We start from the raw sequence: 22,888 nt of genomic DNA, 5'->3' as shown, positions 1-22,888 counted from the left end.
ATTAACTTCCACTCCCCTGGTCTCAGAACAAACAGTCATGAATTTCACAAAAGAGACAACTTTCTATGCAAACGCTTCTGATTTGTCCACACCAACTGCTGCCTCTGGCACCTCCTATACCAGTGATGACGGAAGTGCTGTGTCCCCTTCAAGCCCGGGCCAGCTCTCCTCCACCTCTGATGTGTCAGAACAAACAAGCGACACCATCACTGAGGGATCCACTGTCTCCGCCAGCAGCCCTGATGCATCTGAATCTACAGAGAGCTCTGACATGACTGTTACCAAAACGGATGGAATTTCTGGTCCTACATCAAGTGCTGGTGAATTTTCTGGTTCCTCATCAGTTTCTGGTGAATCCTTTACCACTTCAGGTGGTGAGGGAGAAAAGACCACATCTCTTCCTCCAGGATCCACTTTCTACACCACTAGCTCAGAGGTTTCCACATCATTGTTCAGCACCGATTCTTCCTACAACACAGACAGTGCAAGTCCCACCTCCCCAGCAAACTCCAGTGAAGGATCCACCACCACTGTGGTCTCTGTACAAACAACCACGACTCTCACATGGGAGCCAACTGCCCACACAACTCATTCTGATGTTTCCCCATCAACCATTTCCTCTGGAGCATCCTATACCAGTGATGACGGAAATGCTGTGTCCTCTTCAAGTCCTGGCTTGCTCTATACCACCCCTGATGCATCAGGAGGCACAACCAAAATCCCCACTGAAGGTTCCACTGTCTACACAAGCAGCCCTGATTTATCCAAATATACTGTTAACTTTGAAACTACTGTTACCCTGAAGGCTGAATTTTCTGGTCCCACATCAAGTCCTGGTGGGTCCTTTCCCACTTCTGTTGGAGAAGGAGAAAAGACCACAACGTTTTCTCAGGGATCCACCTTCTATCCAAGTGACTCTGAAGTTTCCACAACATCGTTAGCCACTGACTCTTACATCAGAGGCAGTGAAGGATCCACCACCACTGTGGTCTCTGAGCAAACAGCCACGTCTCTCATAGGGTACTCCATGGTCTCCACCACCATTTTGGATTTTTCTAAATCAACAGTTTCCTCTGAGGTCTCTGAAACCGTAAGTGCAGGGAGTTCTACATCCCCATCCAGCTCTGCAGAAGCATCAACCAGCCCAGCTGTCTCAGGACAGACTGCCACCTCACTCACCCAGAAGTCCACCGGTCACAGCACCATCTCTGATTCCTCACAACCCACAGACTCAGCTACAACCTCCAACTCCAAAGGGGAAGAAAGTCCTGCATCCACATCAAGTCCCGGTGAATCCTTTCCCACTTCTGGTGGTTATGAGGAATCAGCCACACCCATCACTGTGGAGTCCACTCTGTCCACCACCGTCTCGGATTCATCATATCCTACAGTTTTACCCGACACCACCCATACTATGGACAATGCAAGTCCTTCATCCCCTTCTGGTCTTGGTGAATTAACTTCCACTCCCCTTGTCTCAGGACAAACAGTCACGACTTTTACAAAACAGACAACTCTCTATGCAAACGCTTCTGATTTGTCCACACCAACCACTGCCTCTGGCACCTCCTATACCAGTGGTGATGGAAGCACTGCATCCCCTTCAAGCCTGGGCCAGCTGTACTCCACCTCTGATGTGTCAGGAGAAACAACCGACTCCATCACTGAGGGATCCACTGTCACCACAGGCATCCCCGATTCATCCAAATCTACAGTTAACTCAGAAACAACCGTTACCCAAGAGCTTCTGTTTTCTGGTGCCACATCAAGTCCCAGTGACTCTTTTACTACTTCAGGTGGTGAGGAAGAAAAGAGCACCTCTAATTCTCAAGGGTTCACTTTCTACACCACCACCTCCGAGGTTTCCACATCAACATTCAGCATCAATTCTTCCTACAGCACAGGCAGTACACGTCCTATCTCCCCAGTAAACCCCAGTGGAGGATCCACCACCACTGTGGTCTCTGAGCAAACAGCCACGACTCTCACAGGGGAGCCAACTGCCCACACCACTCATTCTGATGTTTCTCCATCAACCATTTCCTCTGGCGCATCCTATACCAGTGGTGACGGAAGTGCTGTGTCCTCTTCAAGCCCTGGCTCACTCTATACCAGCCCCGATGTGTCAGGAGACACAACAAAAACCCCCACTGAAGGTTCCACTGTCTACACAAGCAGCCCTGATTTATCCAAATATACTGTTACATTGGAAACCACTGCCACCCAAGAGGCTGAATTTTCTGGTCCCACATCAAGTCCTGCTGGATCCTTTCCCACTTCTGTTGGAGGAGAAAAGACCACAACTTTTTATCAAGGATCCACCTTCTATCCAAGTGACTCTGAGGTTTCCACAACACCGTTAGCCACTGACTCTTACCGCACAGGCAGTGAAGGATCCATCACCACTGTGGTCTCTGAGCAAACATCCACATCTCTCATAGGGTACTCCACGGTCTCCACCACCATTTTGGATATTTCTAAATCAACAGTTTCCTCTGAGGTCTCTGAAACCATAAGTGCAGGGAGTTCTACATCCCCATCCAGCTCTGCAGAGTCATCAACCAGCCCAGCTGTCTCAGGACAGACTGCCACCTCACTCCCCCAGAAGTCCACCGGTCACAGCACCATCTCTGATTCCTCACAATCCACAGACTCAGCTACAACCTCCAACTCCAAAGTGGTAGAAAGTCCTGTATCCACATCAAGTCCTGGTGAATACTTTCCCACTTCTGGTGGTTATGAGGAATCAGCCACACCCATCACTGTGGAATCCACTCTGTCCACCACCGTCTCGGATTCATCATATCCTACAGTTTCACCTGACACCACCCATACTATGGACAACGCAAGTCCTTCATCCCCCTCTGGTCTTGGTGAATTAACTTCCACTCCCCTTGTCTCAGGACAAACAGTCACTACTTTTACAAAAGAGACAACTCTCTATGCAAACGTTTCTGATTTGTCCACACCAACTGCTGCCTCTGGCACCTCCTATACCAGTGATGACGGAAGTGCTGTGTCCCCGTCAAGCCCCGACCAGCTCTCCTCCACCTCTGATGTGTCAGAACAAACAACCGACACCATCACTGAGGGATCCACTGCCTCCACCAGCAGGCCTGATGCATCTGAATCTACAGAGAGCTCCGACATGACTGTTACCAAAATGGATGGAATATCTGGTCCTACATCAAGTACTGCTGAATTTTCTGGCTCCTCTTCAGTTTCTGGTGAATCCTTTACCACTTCAGGTGGTGAAGGAGAAAAGACCACATCTCTTACTCCAGGATCCACTTTCTACACCACTAGCTCAGAGGTTTCCACATCATTGTTCAGCACCGATTCTTCCTACAACACAGACAGTGCAAGTCCCACCTCCCCAGCAAACCCCAGTGAAGGATCCACCACCACTGTGGTCTCTGAACAAACAACCACGACTCTCACATGGGAGCCAACTGCCCACACAACTCATGCTGATGTTTCCCCATCAACCATTTCCTCTGGAGCATCCTATACCAGTGATGACGGAAATGCTGTGTCCTCTTCAAGTCCTGGCTTGCTCTATACCAGCCCCGATGCATCAGGAGGCACAACCAAAATCCCCACTGAAGGTTCCACTGTCTACACAAGCAGCCCTGATTTATCCAAATATACTGTTAACTTTGAAACTACTGTTACCCAGAAGGCTGAATTTTCTGGTCCCACATCAAGTCCTGGTGGGTCCTTTCCCACTTCTGTTGGAGAAGGAGAAAAGACCACAACGTTTTCTCAGGGATCCACCTTCTATCCAAGTGACTCTGAGGTTTCCACAACATCGTTAGCCACTGACTCTTACATCAGAGGCAGTGAAGGATCCACCACCACTGTGGTCTCTGAGCAAACAGCCACGTCTCTCATAGGGTACTCCATGGTCTCCACCACCATTTTGGATTTTTCTAAATCAACAGTTTCCTCTGAGGTCTCTGAAACCGTAAGTGCAGGGAGTTCTACATCCCCATCCAGCTCTGCAGAAGCATCAACCAGCCCAGCTGTCTCAGGACAGACTGCCACCTCACTCACCCAGAAGTCCACCGGTCACAGCACCATCTCTGATTCCTCACAACCCACAGACTCAGCTACAACCTCCAACTCCAAAGGGGAAGAAAGTCCTGCATCCACATCAAGTCCCGGTGAATCCTTTCCCACTTCTGGTGGTTATGAGGAATCAGCCACACCCATCACTGTGGAGTCCACTCTGTCCACCACCGTCTCGGATTCATCATATCCTACAGTTTTACCCGACACCACCCATACTATGGACAATGCAAGTCCTTCATCCCCTTCTGGTCTTGGTGAATTAACTTCCACTCCCCTTGTCTCAGGACAAACAGTCACGACTTTTACAAAACAGACAACTCTCTATGCAAACGCTTCTGATTTGTCCACACCAACCACTGCCTCTGGCACCTCCTATACCAGTGGTGATGGAAGCACTGCATCCCCTTCAAGCCTGGGCCAGCTGTACTCCACCTCTGATGTGTCAGGAGAAACAACCGACTCCATCACTGAGGGATCCACTGTCACCACAGGCATCCCCCATTCATCCAAATCTACAGTTAACTCAGAAACAACTGTTACCCAAGAGCTTCTGTTTTCTGGTGCCACATCAAGTCCCAGTGATTCTTTTACTACTTCAGGTGGTGAGGAAGAAAAGACCACCTCTAATTCTCAAGGGTTCACTTTCTACACCACCACCTCCGAGGTTTCCACATCAACATTCAGCATCAATTCTTCCTACAGCACAGGCAGTGCAAGTCCTATCTCCCCAGTAAACCCCAGTGAAGGATCCACCACCACTGTGGTCTCTGAGCAAACAGCCATGACTCTCACAGGGGAGCCAACTGCCCACACCACTCATTCTGATGTTTCTCCATCAACCATTTCCTCTGGCGCATCCTATACCAGTGGTGACGGAAGTGCTGTGTCCTCTTCAAGCCCTGGCTCACTCTATACCAGCCCCGATGTGTCAGGAGACACAACAAAAACCCCCACTGAAGGTTCCACTGTCTACACAAGCAGCCCTGATTTATCCAAATATACTGTTACATTGGAAACCACTGCCACCCAAGAGGCTGAATTTTCTGGTCCCACATCAAGTCCTGCTGGATCCTTTCCCACTTCTGTTGGAGGAGAAAAGACCACAACTTTTTATCAAGGATCCACCTTCTATCCAAGTGACTCTGAGGTTTCCACAACACCGTTAGCCAGTGACTCTTACCGCACAGGCAGTGAAGGATCCATCACCACTGTGGTCTCTGAGCAAACATCCACATCTCTCATAGGGTACTCCACGGTCTCCACCACCATTTTGGATATTTCTAAATCAACAGTTTCCTCTGAGGTCTCTGAAACCGTAAGTGCAGGGAGTTCTACATCCCCATCCAGCTCTGCAGAAGCATCAACCAGCCCAGCTGTCTCAGGACAGACTGCCACCTCACTCACCCAGAAGTCCACCGGTCACAGCACCATCTCTGATTCCTCACAATCCACAGACTCAGCTACAACCTCCAACTCCAAAGTGGAAGAAAGTCTTGTATCCACATCAAGTCCCGGTGAATACTTTCCCACTTCTGGTGGTTATGAGGAATCAGCCACACCCATCACTGTGGAATCTACTCTGTCCACCACCGTCTCGGATTCATCATATCCTACAGTTTCACCTGACACCACCCATACTATGGACAACGCAAGTCCTTCATCCCCCTCTGGTCTTGGTGAATTAACTTCCACTCCCCTTGTCTCAGGACAAACAGTCACTACTTTTACAAAAGAGACAACTCTCTATGCAAACGTTTCTGATTTGTCCACACCAACTGCTGCCTCTGGCACCTCCTATACCAGTGATGACGGAAGTGCTGTGTCCCCGTCAAGCCCCGACCAGCTCTCCTCCACCTCTGATGTGTCAGAACAAACAACCGACACCATCACTGAGGGATCCACTGCCTCCACCAGCAGGCCTGATGCATCTGAATCTACAGAGAGCTCCGACATGACTGTTACCAAAATGGATGGAATATCTGGTCCTACATCAAGTGCTGCTGAATTTTCTGGCTCCTCTTCAGTTTCTGGTGAATCCTTTACCACTTCAGGTGGTGAAGGAGAAAAGACCACATCTCTTACTCCAGGATCCACTTTCTACACCACTAGCTCAGAGGTTTCCACATCATTCTTCAGCACCGATTCTTCCTACAACACAGACAGTGCAAGTCCCACCTCCTCAGCAAACCCCAGTGAAGGATCCATCACCACTGTGATCTCCGAACAAACAGCCACGACTCTCACATGGGAGCCAACTGCCCACACAACTCATTCTGATGTTTCCCCATCAACCATTTCCTCTGGAGCATCCTATACCAGTGGTGATGGAAATGCTGGGTCCTCTTCAAGTCCTGGCTTGCTCTACACCAGCCCCGATGCATCAGGAGACACAACCAAAATCCCCATTGAAGATTCCACTGTCTACACAAGCAGTCCTGATTTATCCAAATATACTGTTAACTTTGAAACTACTGTTACCCAGAAGGCTGAATTTTCTGGTCCCACATCAAGTCCTGGTGGGTCCTTTCCCACTTCTGTTGGAGAAGGAGAAAAGACCACAACGTTTTCTCAGGGATCCACCTTCTATCCAAGTGACTCTGAGGTTTCCACAACATCGTTAGCCACTGACTCTTACATCAGAGGCAGTGAAGGATCCACCACCCCTGTGGTCTCTGAGCAAACAGCCACGTCTCTCATAGGGTACTCCATGGTCTCTACCACCATTTTGGATTTTTCTAAATCAACAGTTTCCTCTGAGGTCTCTGAAACCATAAGTGCAGGGAGTTCTACATCCCCATCCAGCTCTGCAGAATCATCAACCAGCCCAGCTGTCTCAGGACAGACTGCCACCTCACTCCCCCAGAAGTCCACCGGTCACAGCACCATCTCTGATTCCTCACAACCCACAGACTCAGCTACAACCTCCAACTCCAAACGGGAAGAAAGTCCTGCATCCACATCAAGTCCCGGTGAATCCTTTCCCACTTCTGGTGGTTATGAGGAATCAGCCACACCCATCACTGTGGAATCCACTCTGTCCACCACCGTCTCAGATTCATCATATCCTACATTTTCACCTGACACCACCCATACTATGGACAACGCAAGTCCTTCATCACCTTCTGGTCTTGGTGAATTAACTTCCACTCCCCTTGTCTCAGGACAAACAGTCACAGCTTTTACAAAAGAGACAACTCTCTATGCAAACGTTTCTGATTTGTCCACACCAACTGCTGCCTCTGGCACTGCCTATACCAGTGATGATGGAAGTGCTGTGTCCCCTTCAAGCCCGGGCCAGCTCTCCTCCACCTCTGATGTGTCAGAACAAACAACCGACACCATCACTGAGGGATCCACTGCCTCCACCAGCAGGCTTGATGCATCTGAATCTACAGAGAGCTCTGACATGACTGTTACCAAAATGGATGGAATATCTGGTCCTACATCAAGTACTGCTGAATTTTCTGGCTCCTCTTCAGTTTCTGGTGAATCCTTTACCACTTCAGGTGGTGAAGGAGAAAAGACCACATCTCTTACTCCAGGATCCACTTTCTACACCACTAGCTCAGAGGTTTCCACATCATTGTTCAGCACCGATTCTTCCTACAACACAGACACTGCAAGTCCCACCTCCCCAGCAAACCCCAGTGAAGGATCCACCACCACTGTGGTCTCTGAACAAACAGCCACGACTCTCACATGGGAGCCAACTGCCCACACAACTCATTCTGATGTTTCTCCATCAACCATTTCCTCTGGAGCATCCTATACCAGTGGTGACGGAAATGCTGTGTCCTCTTCAAGCCCTGGCTCACTCTATACCAGCCCTGATGTGCCAGGGGACACAACAAAAACCCCCACTGAAGGTTCCACTGTCTACACAAGCAGCCCTGATTTATCCAAATATACTGTTAATTTGGAAACTGCTGTTACCCAGGAGGCTGAATTTTCTGGTCCCACATCAAGTCCTGGTGGATATTTTCCTACTTCTGTTGGAGAAGGAGAAAAGACCACAACGTTTTCTCAGGGATCCACCTTCTATCCAAGTGACTCTGAGGTTTCCACAACACTGGTAGCCACTGACTCTTACATCACAGGCAGTGAAGGATCCACCACCACTGTGGTCTCTGAGCAAACAGCCACGTCTCTCATAGGGTACTCCATGGTCTCCACCACCATTTTGGATTTTTCTAAATCAACAGTTTCCTCTGAGGTCTCTGAAACCGTAAGTGCAGGGAGTTCTACATCCCCATCCAGCTCTGCAGAAGCATCAACCAGCCCAGCTGTCTCAGGACAGACTGCCACCTCACTCACCCAGAAGTCCACCGGTCACAGCACCATCTCTGATTCCTCACAACCCACAGACTCAGCTACAACCTCCAACTCCAAAGGGGAAGAAAGTCCTGCATCCACATCAAGTCCCGGTGAATCCTTTCCCACTTCTGGTGGTTATGAGGAATCAGCCATTCCCATCACTGTGGAGTCCACTCTGTCCACCACTGTCTCGGATTCATCATATCCTACATTTTCACCTGACACCACCCATACTGTGGACAATGCAAGTCCTTCATCCCCCTCTGGTCTTGGTGAATTAACTTCCACTCCCCTGGTTTCAGGACAAACAGTCACAGCTTTTACAAAAGAGACAACTCTCTATGCAAACGCTTCTGATTTGTCCACACCAACTGCTGCCTCTGGCACCTCCTATACCAGTGATGACGGAAGTGCTTCATCCCCTTCAAGCCCAGGCCAGCTCAACTCCACCTCTGATGTGTCAGGACAGAAAACCACCATTTCTCAATCTTCCAATCCCACAGTTTCTCCTGATCTTTCCTATACCCCAGGAAATGAAGGTTTAAGTTCTGCTTCTACATCAATACTAGACCTGTCATCCCTCAGCAGTATCATCTCTGGAGAAACAGTCACATCCTTTCTTGAAGAATCCACTCTCTCCACAACTATATCTGATTTGTCACCCCCTACAGATCCAGTTGTCACCTCCTCTACTACTCTTAATGAAAGTCCTGTTTCCACATCTAACTCTGGTGAATTTTCCCCCACCTCCTCGGTCTCCGGGCAAGCAGCCACAATTTTTACAGAAGAGCTAAGTGTCTACACCATTTCTGATTTGTCCAAATCAACAGTTTCTGTTTATACTGCCCATAGCCCTCATAGTGGTGGTCCTACATCCCCATTAAGTTCTGGTGTCTTGTCCACCACCCCTGCTACAACAACCGTCACTGAGGGGTCCAGTGTCTTCACAACTACCATCTATGTTTCCCACCCAACTGATTCACCGGATGGCCCCTTGGGCACAGAAACCCTTAGTTCATCATCCTCATCAAGCCCCATTCATTCCTCTTCTTCTACAACCATCTCTGAACAAATGTCCACCATCTTGGGAGAGGATTCCTCTCTCCTCATCACCTCCAGGGGTACTTCCAAGTCAACAATTCCTACTTCCATCCCCTCTACTACAGACGGTCCTAGTCCTGCATCCCCATCAACTCTCACTTCATTCTCTACATCAGGAGCCACCTCTGAACAAACAATCCACACCCTCAGTGAAGGATCTACCATCTTCCAGACTAGCCCAGGTTCATACAGCCCAACAGTGCCACCCGATAGTTCCCATATCACTGTCCCTGATATTCCCTCTTCAGACTCAGCCACCCCAGGGTCCTCCTCCAGGCCGGTCTCTGACTTTTCTCTGGCCGTTACAAACTCTACTCCTCTGTCTTCCACTTTAACCAGCTCTACCCATTCTCCAGTCCCTGGACTCAATACCACTTCAACTCTCCATCCTCCATTCATTAGCACCGACGCAACTGTGATGATGACCCACTTTCCAGCCACGACAGCAAGTAAGTCTCGGCATGTCATTCTATGGCCTTTCCCATTTTCTCTTCCCTCGGCAGCCTAATCACCCTTGCCATCTGTGGGGCCTTCTAGTTCCACCTCTTCAGCAATCTATCATCACCAATGTACTTCATCCACATTGATGGATGACCCCTTTTGATTTGTCGGGCTCCTTTTTCTTTGCTTTGAATCTCTTGAATCCATAGTCTCAATGTTTCCTTTCCCTGATCTTTCCCCCTCCCTTCTCCACCATCTGCTGGGGAGTGGGGTAGAGGCGCAGGGGCCTCACTTTCTCTATGACCATATGGTCCCCTGCCCCTCTTTCAATGCAATTGCCTGAATGATCGGACTCAGAACAGGAACCAGGCCCTGCATTCCTTGGGCTCCCGTGGTGACCACTGCAAATCCTACCTCTCCACAGGGCAGTGCCAGAACGGGGGCACCTGGGATGGAAAGCAGTGTCGCTGTAAACAAGGCTACTTTGGTTACTCTTGCCAGTCCCTCTTGGACTCCATCCCCATAGGTAATGACCTCTTTTGAGACATGGATCTTCCCCAGGTCCCTTAACCACTTAAAATAGTGATGGAAGGGATCACCCAGAACTGGCCCCTTGTTGTATTTAAAGGAGATGATGTGACCTTTGTCCCAGGCCACACTGTGGTTAGAACATGGACCTTCCACTCCACATCCACTCCAGGGCCATTTTCACTGGGACATTGTTCTCCCAACCCTTTCTGGAGCCCTCAACCCAGCTCTCTCCAGGTCTTGGTCATGGCCTCTGTCATACAGAGACAAGGGGCAGAAGTCTCAGTAACACCCACCTGCCTCTTTAGTTTCCATCCTCCCTCCTACCCACTTGCTCTGCCCCCATGAGACCAGCAGGCAGAGAATTAAACAGAAGACGTTCCAGGGAGGTTGCTGTCTCATGCATAATGTGGCCTGTTCCCACAGACATCCCAGAAAAAATCAATGCCACATTAGGTGTGATAGTGAAAGTGGTTAACAGGATTTTCACAGAAGAGCTGCAAAACACATCCTCTCCAGCATACAGGACTTTCAATGAACTCTTCAAAAAGCGGGTAAGAGCAGAGGAAGTCCAGATTCCCGTGAGGATGTCAAATGGGAGCAGGGTACAGGGTTTCCTCCTGACTCATCTGAGCTTCTCAGCTCAAGGGGCCCCTTGGTCTCCCCAAGTCCTGAGTGGTGATCCTCTGAGGCCTCTGTCCTTCAGCCCACCCACCCACATCCCAAGCAGAGGGAGCACCCCTTCCTTCCTTTCTATGGACTAATGCATGGGTTTCATGGAAGGGATTCTGGGGCTGTTCCCGAAACAGAGAACGGGGCCACCGCAGGCTCCAGCCCTGGATGAGGAAATAGCTCAGCTGCCTCGTTTCTTTCAGATGGATGACATTTACAGGGACAAAGACTTTCCCCAGTACAGAGGCGTGAACATTACGAAGCTGCTGTGAGTACGTGGGAGGACAGATCGGTGGGCTGAAGGCCCTGATCCTGTCTGGAACCCTGCTCTCCTGCCTCCCTCAAGCATGAGTGGTTAGAGCATCAGTGCCTGGCGGGGTCGGAGGGGCCCTCAGCCCTGAGGCTCCACCTTGGGGTCCTGAAACCATTCACTCATTCATTCATTCAACACACAATTTTTGAAAGCCCAACTTGGGTCAGCCCTGTGCGAGTTGTGCCATCTGATTGGAGTTAGGGTGAGGAACAAACAGGGTGCAGTGGGAGAGGTCCCTAATGTGGGCTTGGTGGGTGGAGAGAATACTTGCTGGAAGAAGTGACAGCTAAGCCCAAGCTTGATGAACGTGGAAGAGTGAGCCAGGTAGAGGGAAGGGAGGGGAACAGGGTGATAGCAGAGGGAGGATCATGACTAACAGTCCAGAGCTGAGAGAGAGGGGGGCAAATTCCAGGAAACTGAAGATGCTCAGAAGGGCTGGAGGCTATGGTGGGAGGAGAAGAGCTTGGGAAGACCAGGCCGAGGTGTTTAGACCTTAGAGCCCCAGCAGTTTCAGACCATGAGGGCGATGATCTGATCAGCGCAGCAGATGGATGCAGGGTGGAGGGTGAGTTGGAAAGGGTCTAAACCCCTGACAACACAAGGATCTTTCCCAGTCTCCAGATGGGGAACTGGAGAGGTGACTGTGCCAAAGAAAAAGGTGAAAGATCTTCAGGAGGCAGGACCAACAGGTCCTGGGGATCCCTTGGATATGAGGGGAGAGTGGGGAGTAGAATGACACCCAGATTTCTGGGCCGCTGAGAGTGTGGGGTATCCTTGGCTGAGATAAGGAGCATGGGCAGCAGAAGGGTTGGGGAAGGAGATGAGTTGGGCGCAGGCTGTGGAGGGGTTGAGTTACGGAGCATTGGGCCACTGAGACAGTGGCTCCAAAGGGTCTGCAGCGGGATGCAGGCTTTGGCATCCTTGGACGGCAGTGGAAGGCCTGGGAGGGACCAAGATGGCCTGGGGAGCAGGTCCCAGCACAGAAGCCAGGGTATTCCAGGAAAGAGTGGTGGGAAGCACCCACCTGTCAGTAGCAGTCAGGAGTGGCAGCATCCCCAAAGGAGAGTGAAAAGAAGCAGACAGAGAAGTGGGAACGGGAACCCAGAGGGTGTCATGTCCCAGGATCCAGGGGAGAGAGAAAGTTCAGGAAAGAGGGAGATCAAAGCTGTCAAGGGCCCTTTGACATGTTGAGCTTCCAGCAAGAAGTTTCCGAGGCTCAGCGTCCTGCACCCCCAGTATCAGCGCCACTATCTCCCTCTCCACCTGGGCTCAGGATTTGTTGGCTCTAGTCCTCCTGGGACTGTTCCTGCTTCTTTCACCCTGGTGGAGACCAACGACTGTCCTTGGCTTGGCCAGCTAACAAGAAGCTTCTGGGTTGGAATCCTACACCTCTAAAGTGACCTTGCTTTTCTTCATTTTTAAAATTTGAATTTTTAAATATAACCCAGGAGCCTCTATTTTTAAGTAGCTGGACCTCACCCACTGGCACTGAGCTGTGACCACTGATGTTTCGGGGTCTGGACCCCTTTGGCTTCCTGCCTCCCTCCAGGCTGCTAGTGACTCAAGGGGGTCCCCGTTCTTTGCTACCTCTGAGTCATCTGGCTGGCTCGTCTCCCGTTGTCCCTTATCCTGCGTGGGCCCCGCTTTCTGGGAGGGCGGGTGGCAGGGAAAACCGACAAGGCCACAAATCCTGGTTCCAGGAGCGGCAGCGTGGTGGTGGAACATGACGTGCTCCTGGAGGCAAACTACACCCCCGAGTTTAAGGAAGCATTTGCTAACCTCACCAAGCTCGTGAAGGTCAAGATCGTTAACAAAACCCAAAGTCTACCCAACGATTATGACACGTGCCAAAGTAGGCCCCCCCCCCAAACCCCTTGACGTTGGTGGGAAAGGATGGAGGGGGCCCTGAGGGAGGTCTCAGCCTCTATTTTCCACCCACCTGTGTCTCCCCTCTGTTCTGGAGCTCCAGAGTCTCACCCAGAACCCAGGCCCCGGGTGAATTGTGCCAGCCTCCGCAGGGCACCCGGCAGCCCCCCGCTACCCAGGTCTCCCGATAAGAGCTGCTTGTCTTGGGCCATCACAGAGGGGGTGGGAGAGAAGGAGGTCCCTGGCTACACCCAGGAAGACAGAGGGACGCTTTTCTGATTTGTTCTTTCCTATCCACTCTCTGCAGATCCCTCCATCCTCTGCTTCAGCGAGGAGAGCCCTCGCGTGAGTGACAGCGCCACGCTGAGCTTTGACCCCCAGGGTAAGCAGCTGCGGGGGGGACTGGTGGGCGCGGAGTGGGGCAGAGTGTGTGCCCGGCGAGATGTGGGGACTTCGGGGGGCTTTAGCCAGCTGATGCTCGCTCCCCGCCCCTCACCCCCAGAGCAATGTGCCAGCAAGGCCGCCGAGGACTTTGCCCAGTTCTACTTTGTGGAGGAGCTGGACGGGAAACTGACCTGCGTCAACAACTGCACCCCGGGGACAAGGGTGCAAATGGACTGTCACCAGGGGATGTGCCAGCTGCAGCGCAGTGGCCCTCGTTGCCTGTGAGTGCCCGCTCCCCTGCGCCCTGCGCCCGCCCCTTCTTGAGCTCAGAGGGTGCCCCTCCCCCTTGCCCAGCCCCGCACCTGTCCAGGTGTCCTCTGGCCCGTGCATCCCTCTCTCCTCTCCCCGGACTCCCCACACCCCCACCCTTATCCCGCGGGGTGGGGGTAGACATCTTACTAGATATGCTCAGCCTGGCACCGAGCAAGCTCCTTCCCAGGAAGGAGTTATCTATTTCCAAATCTATAACTATACCTATTCCTGGTTATCTAGCTCGAGCTATTTCTATATCTACACTTGTATCTTTATTTTTCCCTTGCATCACCCCAATCACGGAGCCATTACCTCTAGTTATAGTTGGGAACTAAGTTCAGGAAGCCATAAATAAATCCAATTACAGACGTAAACCAGATAAGAGGCCCTTCGAGGTGCCAGTTTTGAAGAGATCAACTGGTCAAACATGATATGTCTTGGATGAGGCACCCAGCACCCTTGGGCCTCTCTGAATCCCGGTTTTTATTCTGAATTCCTGCTCGGGGGCCACCTCCCCCCCTCCCCGCTGCCCACTGGCCTTAGGGAGTTGGGGGCCCTGCCCCGGGCACCCCACCCCTGCCCTTGGAGGAAAGCTGGTTTCCCGTGCGTCGGGCATTTAGTTTTCCCCTCGGGAGGGCTGGGCGGGCGGGAAGCCGGTGGCTCCACCCTGAGCCTGTGTGTGGCCCCCAGGTGCTCGGAGACGGACACCCACTGGAACTGGGGGGAGACCTGTGAGCGGAGCACAAGCAAGGCCCTGGTGTACGGCAGCGTGGGGGCTGTGGCCGTGCTGCTGGTGGTTGTGGTTGTCACCCTGGCCATCTTCCTTGGCCAATCCCGGTCGAAACTGCACAGGTGAGCGCCAGGTGGCCGGGCCAGGCAGCCTGCCCCGCGGGCCCGGAGAGAGGGGGGATGGTGGACGGGGACCCCAGGCGGGCCACAGTCTGCCCCAAGGCCTGTGGAAAGAGTCCCCCATTTTGGGGCACGCCTAAGGCCCACCCCCGGCCAGGACATCTGAGTGGCTGTACCCTAGAAGCCACACAGGGAGGAATCGGGAGAAGAACGAGCTGTTCAAAGGCCGCCCCTCCCTGCCAGGTGCCAGCTGAGCCCGGCACGCTCTGTTCCTCATCTGCCTTCACCCTCACGTCAGGCCCGCGAGTGGGGCGAGGGAGGTGGGCGGCACAGAGAGGGCGTGTGGCCTCCCCGTGGCACAGCAGGCCTTGCTCCCCGCCAGACGGAGAAGCCAGCCAAGGCCAGACCACGGTGCCCGCCCCGCCCAGCTCTGGGAATAGAAAGGGCAGCTTTCGATGCACTAGAACATACCCATTTGGCGGAGAAATGGAAACAAAAACTAATGTCATGCAATTCCGGAGTCTCTGCCCTCTGCCCCTCCTGGAGTTTGTAACCGCCTCTGTCCCAGTGGGGAATGAGCCCTCTGCTTCTCACTCCCCCAGCCGCGAAAGGGGGTAAGAGCCCCCTGAGAAGGTGGCCATGGGGCGCAGGCTCTGTGCCTAGAGCCTCCATCTCCCAGAGAGGGAAACTGAGGTCCAGGGAAGAGACCACCGTGGGCAGGGTCTGCCCAGGAAGCCCTGCTGAGCCTCCTGAGGGTGGGGTCCTCTGAGCAGCCCCCACTGTCTCCCTGCCACCAGCCGGGGGGGCTCACGGCATTTCCGTCAGCAGGCACAAGTACGACGTGTCTCACGAGTGGCAAAGAGAAGACGTCCCTGGCAGTTTCCAGAACACGGGCATCTGGGAAGGTACCTGTCATCATGGACAAGCAGGGGGAAGAGCTGGAGGGTGGGAGAAGCAGGCAAGACGGCCTGGCCCCCCGACATGCTGCGGGGTGACACGGGCATCCTGCCAGCTTGCCCCGCTCCTCCTGCTGCAGCCTTCCCTCTGCTCAGCTGCCCGCGGTGGCGCCCCAGGGCCCAGGACCAACAGGGGACCGTCCCATCCTGCAGCCTCGGGACCCAGCTCCCCTGGCCCACCTCCTCCAAGCAACCCTGGTGACCCCCATGAGGCCCCCACCCAGCTCGGCGAGGGCACCAGTTGTGCACACATCGATGGGCGGGAGAGGCCATGCCCAGGGCACAGTGGGGGTCACGGGAGGCTCTTGGGAGGGGTCTGCTGGTGAGTAGGGGGTGAGATTCCTGTTTCCGTGAGCCAAGGACGGAGCGAGGACTCATCCCAGCAAAGAATAGAGGGTGTTGCAGGCCGAGGGTGCTGCGTGGCGGCAAGAAAGGGCCCGTCTGTGGGGGAACCAGAAGCAGAGGGGCAGAGGGCAGCAGAGTAGGGCCATGGTGGGTCCCAGTGGCCTGCGGCTGCCGTAACCAAGCCCCACAGGTCGGGTGGCTTCAGACCACGGGGATTTATCCTCTCAAGGTCCTGAGGCCGGAAGCGAGGTGAGGGCAGGCCGTGCTCCGCCTGCAGCCTGTAGCGGGAGTCCTGGGCCCTTCCAGCTTCTGGCAGGCGCTGGCCGTCCTCGGCTTGCAGACGCTTCTCCAGGCTTCTCCCCTCCTGTCCGTCTGTCTGGCATCCAAATTCCCCTCTTCTCTAAAGGACCCTGGCCACTTTGGGTCAGGGCCTCCTCTACTCCAGTTTGGCCTTATCTAAACTAATCACAGCTTCAAACACTGTTTCCGAATCAGGTCGGCGTTTAGGACTTGAAAATATCTTTTCGAGGGACACAGCTGGGCCTGCCGGGGGTGGGCAGGCAGAGGCCCGGGATCCTGAAGGAGGCAGAGTCAGGATGGTTTGGGGGTGCAGGGAGAGCCCGGGAGCTGGTGGAGCCTGAGGACGGGTGGTCTGCAGGGTGGGGGCAGCCTCGAGGCCACTGAGGATGGAGGACGTGCCTGCCAAACTCACACGAGTGGCAGAGGACACGCAAGAGGGAAGATTCCAGCAGAGCTGGTCTTGGGCTGCTTTGGTTACCGTTGCCACAACACAGTTTCTGGGTGCGCTGGCCCCTAGCAGCCCCTCCCCCTGCTCTGCCCTGGCCCGGTCACCACGCCTGTGGCCGTGACTTCCAAGAGCTCCTCTGCAGGGCCTGGCTCCCACCGGGGTCACCACCCCAGGCACACTCCTGAGCCGTCAAGACCCCCTTAAATAAGCTCCAATGGTGGAAGGACAGATGGTAGGAAAATAGTTCTGGGCTGATATCACACTTGCCCAGAAAAAAATCTCCCAGCTCAAGTGCCTCCCCAGACCTCATTCCGTGCCCTCTGTGTACAGATAAGAGCCTGAAGGAGGACAAATTTGGCCTTGAGTCCGTCTACAGCCACTTCCATCCCACCCTAGAGAACGTGGACCCTACGGCAGAGGTGACTCGGGGGTGGGCCCCCCAGCCCCAGCCCCCACAACCCTGGTTACCTGGGGACGGTGGGGCTGCTCCCCTCCCGTCCCTCCTGCCCGTCCGCACCCTGGAGAGGGATGTCCACGACACGGGGGGCAGAGCTGGGGCCTGCAGGCTGTGGCTTCACCCTCGTCTCCCACCCCCAGCTCCACTTTCAGAGGCCCAAGGTGGTGACACCCCCACAGTGAGCCGGACAGGAGCTCCCTTCCCCCAACCTGGACCTGAACAAGAGGATGGAAGCAGGGGGAGCAGCCAGGTCAGGCCCCTGAGAGGCCGGGGCCCACCTCGGGGCTGGCAGGAGCTGGCCCCAGCGAGATACCTGCCTCTGTTCCCAGGGGTGCCTGCCAGAGGGGCCGGTGGGGACCCCCTGGCCCTGGCTCTGTCCATCCCGGAGCCACAGCACCTTGCCATCCTTCTTTGCTCTGTGGTGACTCCCCACTCTGGAATCTCCCCACCAATAAAAGAGCAAGTCAAAGTGCAGAGTCTGAGCCAGTGGTTTCCTTCCCCTCCCCCTGACCGCGGAGGTCCAAGCCTCCTTCCGGGGAGAGCCCTGGTCCCTGCAGGGTCCTGGGGAGGGGCGCTCGGCTCTACTGACCTTGAGGTGGGGCCAAGGTTGCTCCAGATGGCTTTGGGGCCCAGGGCTCAGCCTTGAATTCTCTGACCCCTGGGCCCACAGACCCAAGAATCCCTGGCCAACCCAGGACCGGGAAATGGCCCAGGCAAGGCTGTACCCTGCACCCCATGTCCTGGTGGGGACCCCATAAGTAGGGTTTCAGAGGAGGGAATGGGCTGGGGTCAGATGCAGGGAGATCTGCCCCTCTGCCTGCTCAGCCCCAACCCCCTCTCACCACCTCTTCCTCTCCACGGACACCTGTCACCTGTCCCCCACCCCCCAGATGGGGTGATAAATGTAATTGCAAGGTTTGGCCTCCCTCTGCCCTTTGACTTGGGACCAGCCCCATACTCCGTCACGACCGTGCAGCTCCCATACTGACTCAGGTCTTGGCTGTTCCCAGATCCCCAATACCTCAGGGGTCAAAGGGCTCTGAGGCCCATTTATTCCTGGGGTTCCTTGGCTGGGGGTTATTTTGCCAGCTGCCACGAAGGTGACGAGCAGGTGCGCGGCCCTCTAAGATTTGATGGCGCAGCTGGTGACAAAGACGCTTTGTGTGCTGGCCCTGCTCCCCCAGCTCCTGCCCCCCCATGCTGCTGCCCAGCAGGGTGAGTGACCCCCCCAACCCCGTCCACCCCTGCCAGACCCTGCCGGCCATCTGGATCTGCCCACGCCCAGGGAGGGCTGCCTCTTGGGGGCACAGGGGGTATCTTCTGGGGGAGCTCAGCCGAGTGACTGCTTGCCTTCTCCTCAGCACCCCAGCGTGTTTGGGGGTAGTCTCCACCTCCCCATTCCCTGCCTCTGAGCCTCAGTTTCTTCTCCCAAGAATGTGAATAGTGATGCCTACCTGTCAGGTTGCTGCTAGGATTCAGGGGGGTCCCCAAACAACCAACGTGGGTCTGTCCTAACCCCGGGGATGCTCCAGCCCAGCCCCCTCTGCTCTGCTCCCCACCCCTTCTCCAAAGGTCCTCTCTGAGCCTGGGGTATATATGCCTCATATAATGCAGGACCCCTGTCCTCAAACTCTGCTCTAAGTCTCGTCTTGGCCGTCTTTGCACTCCCAGCCCCGCCCTGTGCCCTGAGGAGGTTGCAGGGCTGTTGGGTACCCCAGGACCAGAACAGGGGCCACTTCTGGAGCACAACACAGGGTTTCGGGAGCCCCAGATTTGAATCCTGCTGCAAACCAACTGCAGCTCGAATCTGTTTCCCCCCCCTGCTCAGAGCAGGGGCTGAACCGGTTCCTTCCCACTCAGCTGTCTGGGCTGCATGGCTGTGGGGACCAGGCTCAGGTCTGCAGGGGAGCGGACCCTCCCGGAAACCCCCCAGCCCTCACCTGCCCCTGCCTCAGAGGAAGAGGGAGGGGAAACAAGGCAGAAGCCGAACCCGTCGCTGGCTCCAGGATTCCCACCCCTTGAGACGTCATCCCAGGGCCGGGATGGGCAGGGAGGGCAGGGGGCTTGGAGGCCAAGTGGGGGTCCACTGCCCGGCCCCATAGGCATCACCCAAACCAGCATGGTCTGGCCTTTGACCTTGCCTGAGCCCACAGTGCCAGGAGCAGAGGGAGCCCCCAGCCCCCAGATCCCAGCCAGCTCCTCGCCAAGGAGAAAAATGTGGGGGTGGAGCGTGTGGAGAAACCACACCTGAGCATAATCCTTGGACCTGGGGCCTCCGAGCCCCTAAACCCACCCACAGGGGGCTGGGCCTCCTCTGGGGCTGGCTAGGGGGCTGACTGGGCTGTGGGGAGGGGGGACGTCTACCGGGAGGGGGCTGAGGCCAGCAGGGTGGCGGCTTGGCTGGTCCTACGGGGTGGGTGGGTGGGGGGTTGCTGGCCTGGGCCCTGTTGTTTCTTGGCACAGCCCTCCCATGTGATGTCACCCAGGGCGTCATCTTCGTACATTAGTAATAACCACATCCCTTCCCTAGCACATTCTACGCATCCAGGTCTTAGTTTCGTGTCTCTAACGGCGGCTTTCTAGGATTGTTGGGGGGTGGGGGGGTAGGGCTTCCCAGCCCCCTGTCTCCCCTCCATCCCTTCACCTTCCTCCTCCTGCCCTGCCTCTGTCCCTCCCCCTTTGTCCCCCGCCCCTCCAGGCCCCTTTCTTCTTCGCCCACCTCTTACTTCTCCCTCTCCCATCCTCCCTCTGCACCTGCGGCCGTTTTCTCTCTCGCTTCTGTAGGACAGAGGGTTTCAGACCCTCTGCTCCCCCTCCCGGGTTCTGTGGTCACCTCATCACCAGGCCCAGTCTCGGCTGGACCCCAGGAGCAGCTGTGGGTGGCTCTCACCATACCAGGTCCCCTCTCTGGGGACCCAGCACCCCATCCTCCTCAGGCTGCTAACCGGGGGCCGCAGGGCTGGGGATGCAGGTGGGATTGGGGCCTCGGCCTGGGTGACCTGGGGCGCCGGCTCCTCCCCGCAGACCCGCCCTCCCGGCCCGCGGCCCCCTCCCAGCACATTACTGTTAGATTGCAGCTATGACACGTTGACCCCGGGCCCAGCCCTGGCAGGTGCCCTCTCGCCCCCCACGCCCAGCACCAACATGATGAGGCCTGGAGCCGTCACCTGTCCCTCTGCCCTTTCACCCCTCAGCCACGCACACCCATCCCGGGCCGTCCCTCGTCACCTCTCCCCACCCTACGCTCCTCCTTCTCCTGCCCAGAGTCCTACCCCACCCTCCTCAGCAAGACCCCACCCCCGCGCAGTGGCGCCCACCAGGATTTCGCCCGGCACCGTCCCTCCCCTGCAGCCACAGGTGACTGGGAAGGAAAGGGTGTCCTAGGGGAGACCCCACAGGGCAGGGAGGGCCCCCCTACAGCAGGGCATTGCCGTCAGATGGGGAGAAGAGGGAGGGAGGGAAACCTGGGGAAGAGGTTCCAGCTGCTCCTCTCCCCTTACCTACCCCCTGCCCCCAGCCATGCTGGTGGGAAGACAGCTCCTTACCCCCCACAGTCTGAGATGAGTTCTTTTCACCTCAACACGGCCAATCTATTTTGGGAAATAAAGGAAAAAAAAAAAGAACCTTCATGGAAAAAGTTAGAAAAATGCCCACACGGTGGACTTGGTGGAAACGATTGTGTGTCGTGCCCGGCGGCCTCACCCCTGCTTTCCAAGGCCCTAGTCCCTACAAAGCCCCCGAGCCCTCTTCTCACTCTCAGATGCCCTCTCCCCACCCTTTGGGGGGTCGGGGGGGCAGAGTCCAGTGGGGGGGCTGCTGATGCTCGCTGGACCCTCCTGTTTCTTTGGGGATGATGAGGCCCCTGTGTGGGGTGGGACTTCCAGCCTTCTCCACCGGGGGCGAGAGCTTCTTCCCCACAGAAGGTGATGGGGGGCAGCGGGGACCCCCCGCAAGGCAGGAAGGGCCGAGGTGGCCAGGCGCCAGTGTGCCCCCTGCTGGCCCGGGCTGGTGGTGCCCGGCTGGGCTCCCTGGACAGCGATGATGTCACGTTCATTTGTGCCCTGGGGCTCCTGGACCCGGCTCCTGGCGGGCCCTGCTGCCTGTCCCCAGGACTGAAGGGGCCGCCTCCGACAGCCTTTAGACAGGACCAGGGTCTCAGTGTGATGGATGCAGCCTGGGAGCCAGAGCAGGACCAGGGGCCCTGCTGGGCTGGTCATTGACCCTTTTGCTGTTGGGACATGGGTAGGTTCAGGAGGTCCAAGAAGAGGATCTGGGGCCCCTGAGATCAGGGGCACTGAGGGGCAGCGACTGTTTACCAGCTGCAAGGGGGGCTTTCAGGACTTGGACAGATGTAGCCCAGCCCTGCCTGCAATCCTGCACAGCCCACCAGGTAGAACTTTCTGTTCCAGACGATGTTAACCCTTGGACTCTGAGAGCTGCCCTGACTTACTTCCCGGAGGCAAGTATGCCCAGGGATGGGCTGGTGTCAGGAAAGCCTGCAACCAGGCCGGCGGCCTTGAGCCCGGGAACCACTCCTGGTCTTCATCGCTCAGCTTTGCCACGCACCCCGGGAACTGCGCTGGCCCGGATGGCTGGCCCCAGCCGCCACCCACGCCTCGCTACCTGAGTGACCTCAGGCCACGTAACGGCCGAGATGATGGGCCCGGAGCCCCTCACCGTTCTAGGGCTGCGTATTTGCAGGGCCTGGTGAAAAACGAAAATGCGGGGTCCTTTGCTCAGAGATTATGGAGAATTTCAAGACAATAGCTGAGCCTTAAGCCAAAGTGAGGAGTCCTCCTGGTCACGGGGCCCTGGGTGGCCAGCCCTGGCTCTAAGGACTTGATTTAAAACAAATCCAATCTTTTAAATTGACCTCCAAAAATTGATCCAAAAATACATTCCCAGCCACAGGTTTTTCCCCTACTTACTGCAGTGGTCATTTGGGTGCCTCACAGAGATGCCTTTGCAAATGGTTAAATTTGTCTCTAAGCAGTGTTGTCTCACAGAATGTTGTGGGGAGTGTCGGTTGGGAGACTTTCTTTTACCATTTTGATGTGTATATTTCTTTAATTTTTTTTTCAACTTTTTACGTAGAAAGATGTCAAACTGACAAAAAGGTGCAAGAAAAGTATTTTTTTTTTTAAATCCAAAACATTTTCAGTGTTTCCATAATTGAAAAAATTTCGACTCCAGCTCTAAGCAAACAACTGTTGGAAAGAAATCGATTCGAGAATGAATACTTCCAGCGAATTTTCTTCATCTCTTCTACTTTTGGTACACTCCAGGATGACTTAACCACTTTTATGTGTTTTATTTTTAAAGCAACCTTATCTGCTTTTGAGGTTATTTTGGATTCTAATTACTTTTAAATTGAAGATACAACTTCATGATCACTGAAATGATTCTAATTTTCCACTATTTAAAAATAATGATTCCATTACTTTTAAATTATTCCCGCGTGGTTGGAGAGAGTGCTAGGAGGAGGGCAGAGAGCTTGTAGGTTGAGCTCAGGGGTTTTGAGTGTGGTT

At 54.8% G+C, this 22,888-nt stretch overlaps 2 protein-coding genes across 2 annotated transcripts in view; both read left to right on the top strand.

Moving 5' to 3' along the window:
• Positions 1-17,812, top strand: part of LOC119517656 (mucin-12-like) — a 37,372-nt gene extending 19,560 nt beyond the window's left edge. Inside the window, exons 2-12 of the mRNA XM_037814550.1 lie at positions 9,829-9,938; positions 10,355-10,456; positions 10,885-11,012; positions 11,334-11,398; positions 13,144-13,295; positions 13,617-13,691; positions 13,812-13,974; positions 14,696-14,857; positions 15,680-15,759; positions 17,234-17,322; positions 17,501-17,812. Of these exons, the coding sequence (XP_037670478.1) occupies positions 9,829-9,938; positions 10,355-10,456; positions 10,885-11,012; positions 11,334-11,398; positions 13,144-13,295; positions 13,617-13,691; positions 13,812-13,974; positions 14,696-14,857; positions 15,680-15,759; positions 17,234-17,322; positions 17,501-17,542 (1,168 nt within the window). The 3' untranslated portion in view covers positions 17,543-17,812. The remainder of the gene's footprint in view (positions 1-9,828; positions 9,939-10,354; positions 10,457-10,884; positions 11,013-11,333; positions 11,399-13,143; positions 13,296-13,616; positions 13,692-13,811; positions 13,975-14,695; positions 14,858-15,679; positions 15,760-17,233; positions 17,323-17,500) is intronic.
• A 3,786-nt stretch (positions 17,813-21,598) lies between these two features.
• MUC17 (mucin 17, cell surface associated) overlaps positions 21,599-22,888 on the top strand; it is a 38,113-nt gene continuing 36,823 nt past the window's right edge. The window contains exons 1-2 of the mRNA XM_037813745.1: positions 21,599-21,602; positions 21,820-22,002. Of these exons, the coding sequence (XP_037669673.1) occupies positions 21,599-21,602; positions 21,820-22,002 (187 nt within the window). The remainder of the gene's footprint in view (positions 21,603-21,819; positions 22,003-22,888) is intronic.

The sequence above is a fragment of the Choloepus didactylus genome, chromosome 21 (genome assembly GCF_015220235.1).
Source record: "Choloepus didactylus isolate mChoDid1 chromosome 21, mChoDid1.pri, whole genome shotgun sequence".
Lineage (NCBI taxonomy): Eukaryota > Metazoa > Chordata > Mammalia > Pilosa > Megalonychidae > Choloepus > Choloepus didactylus.
This window is presented reverse-complemented; position numbering and strand designations above follow the sequence as displayed.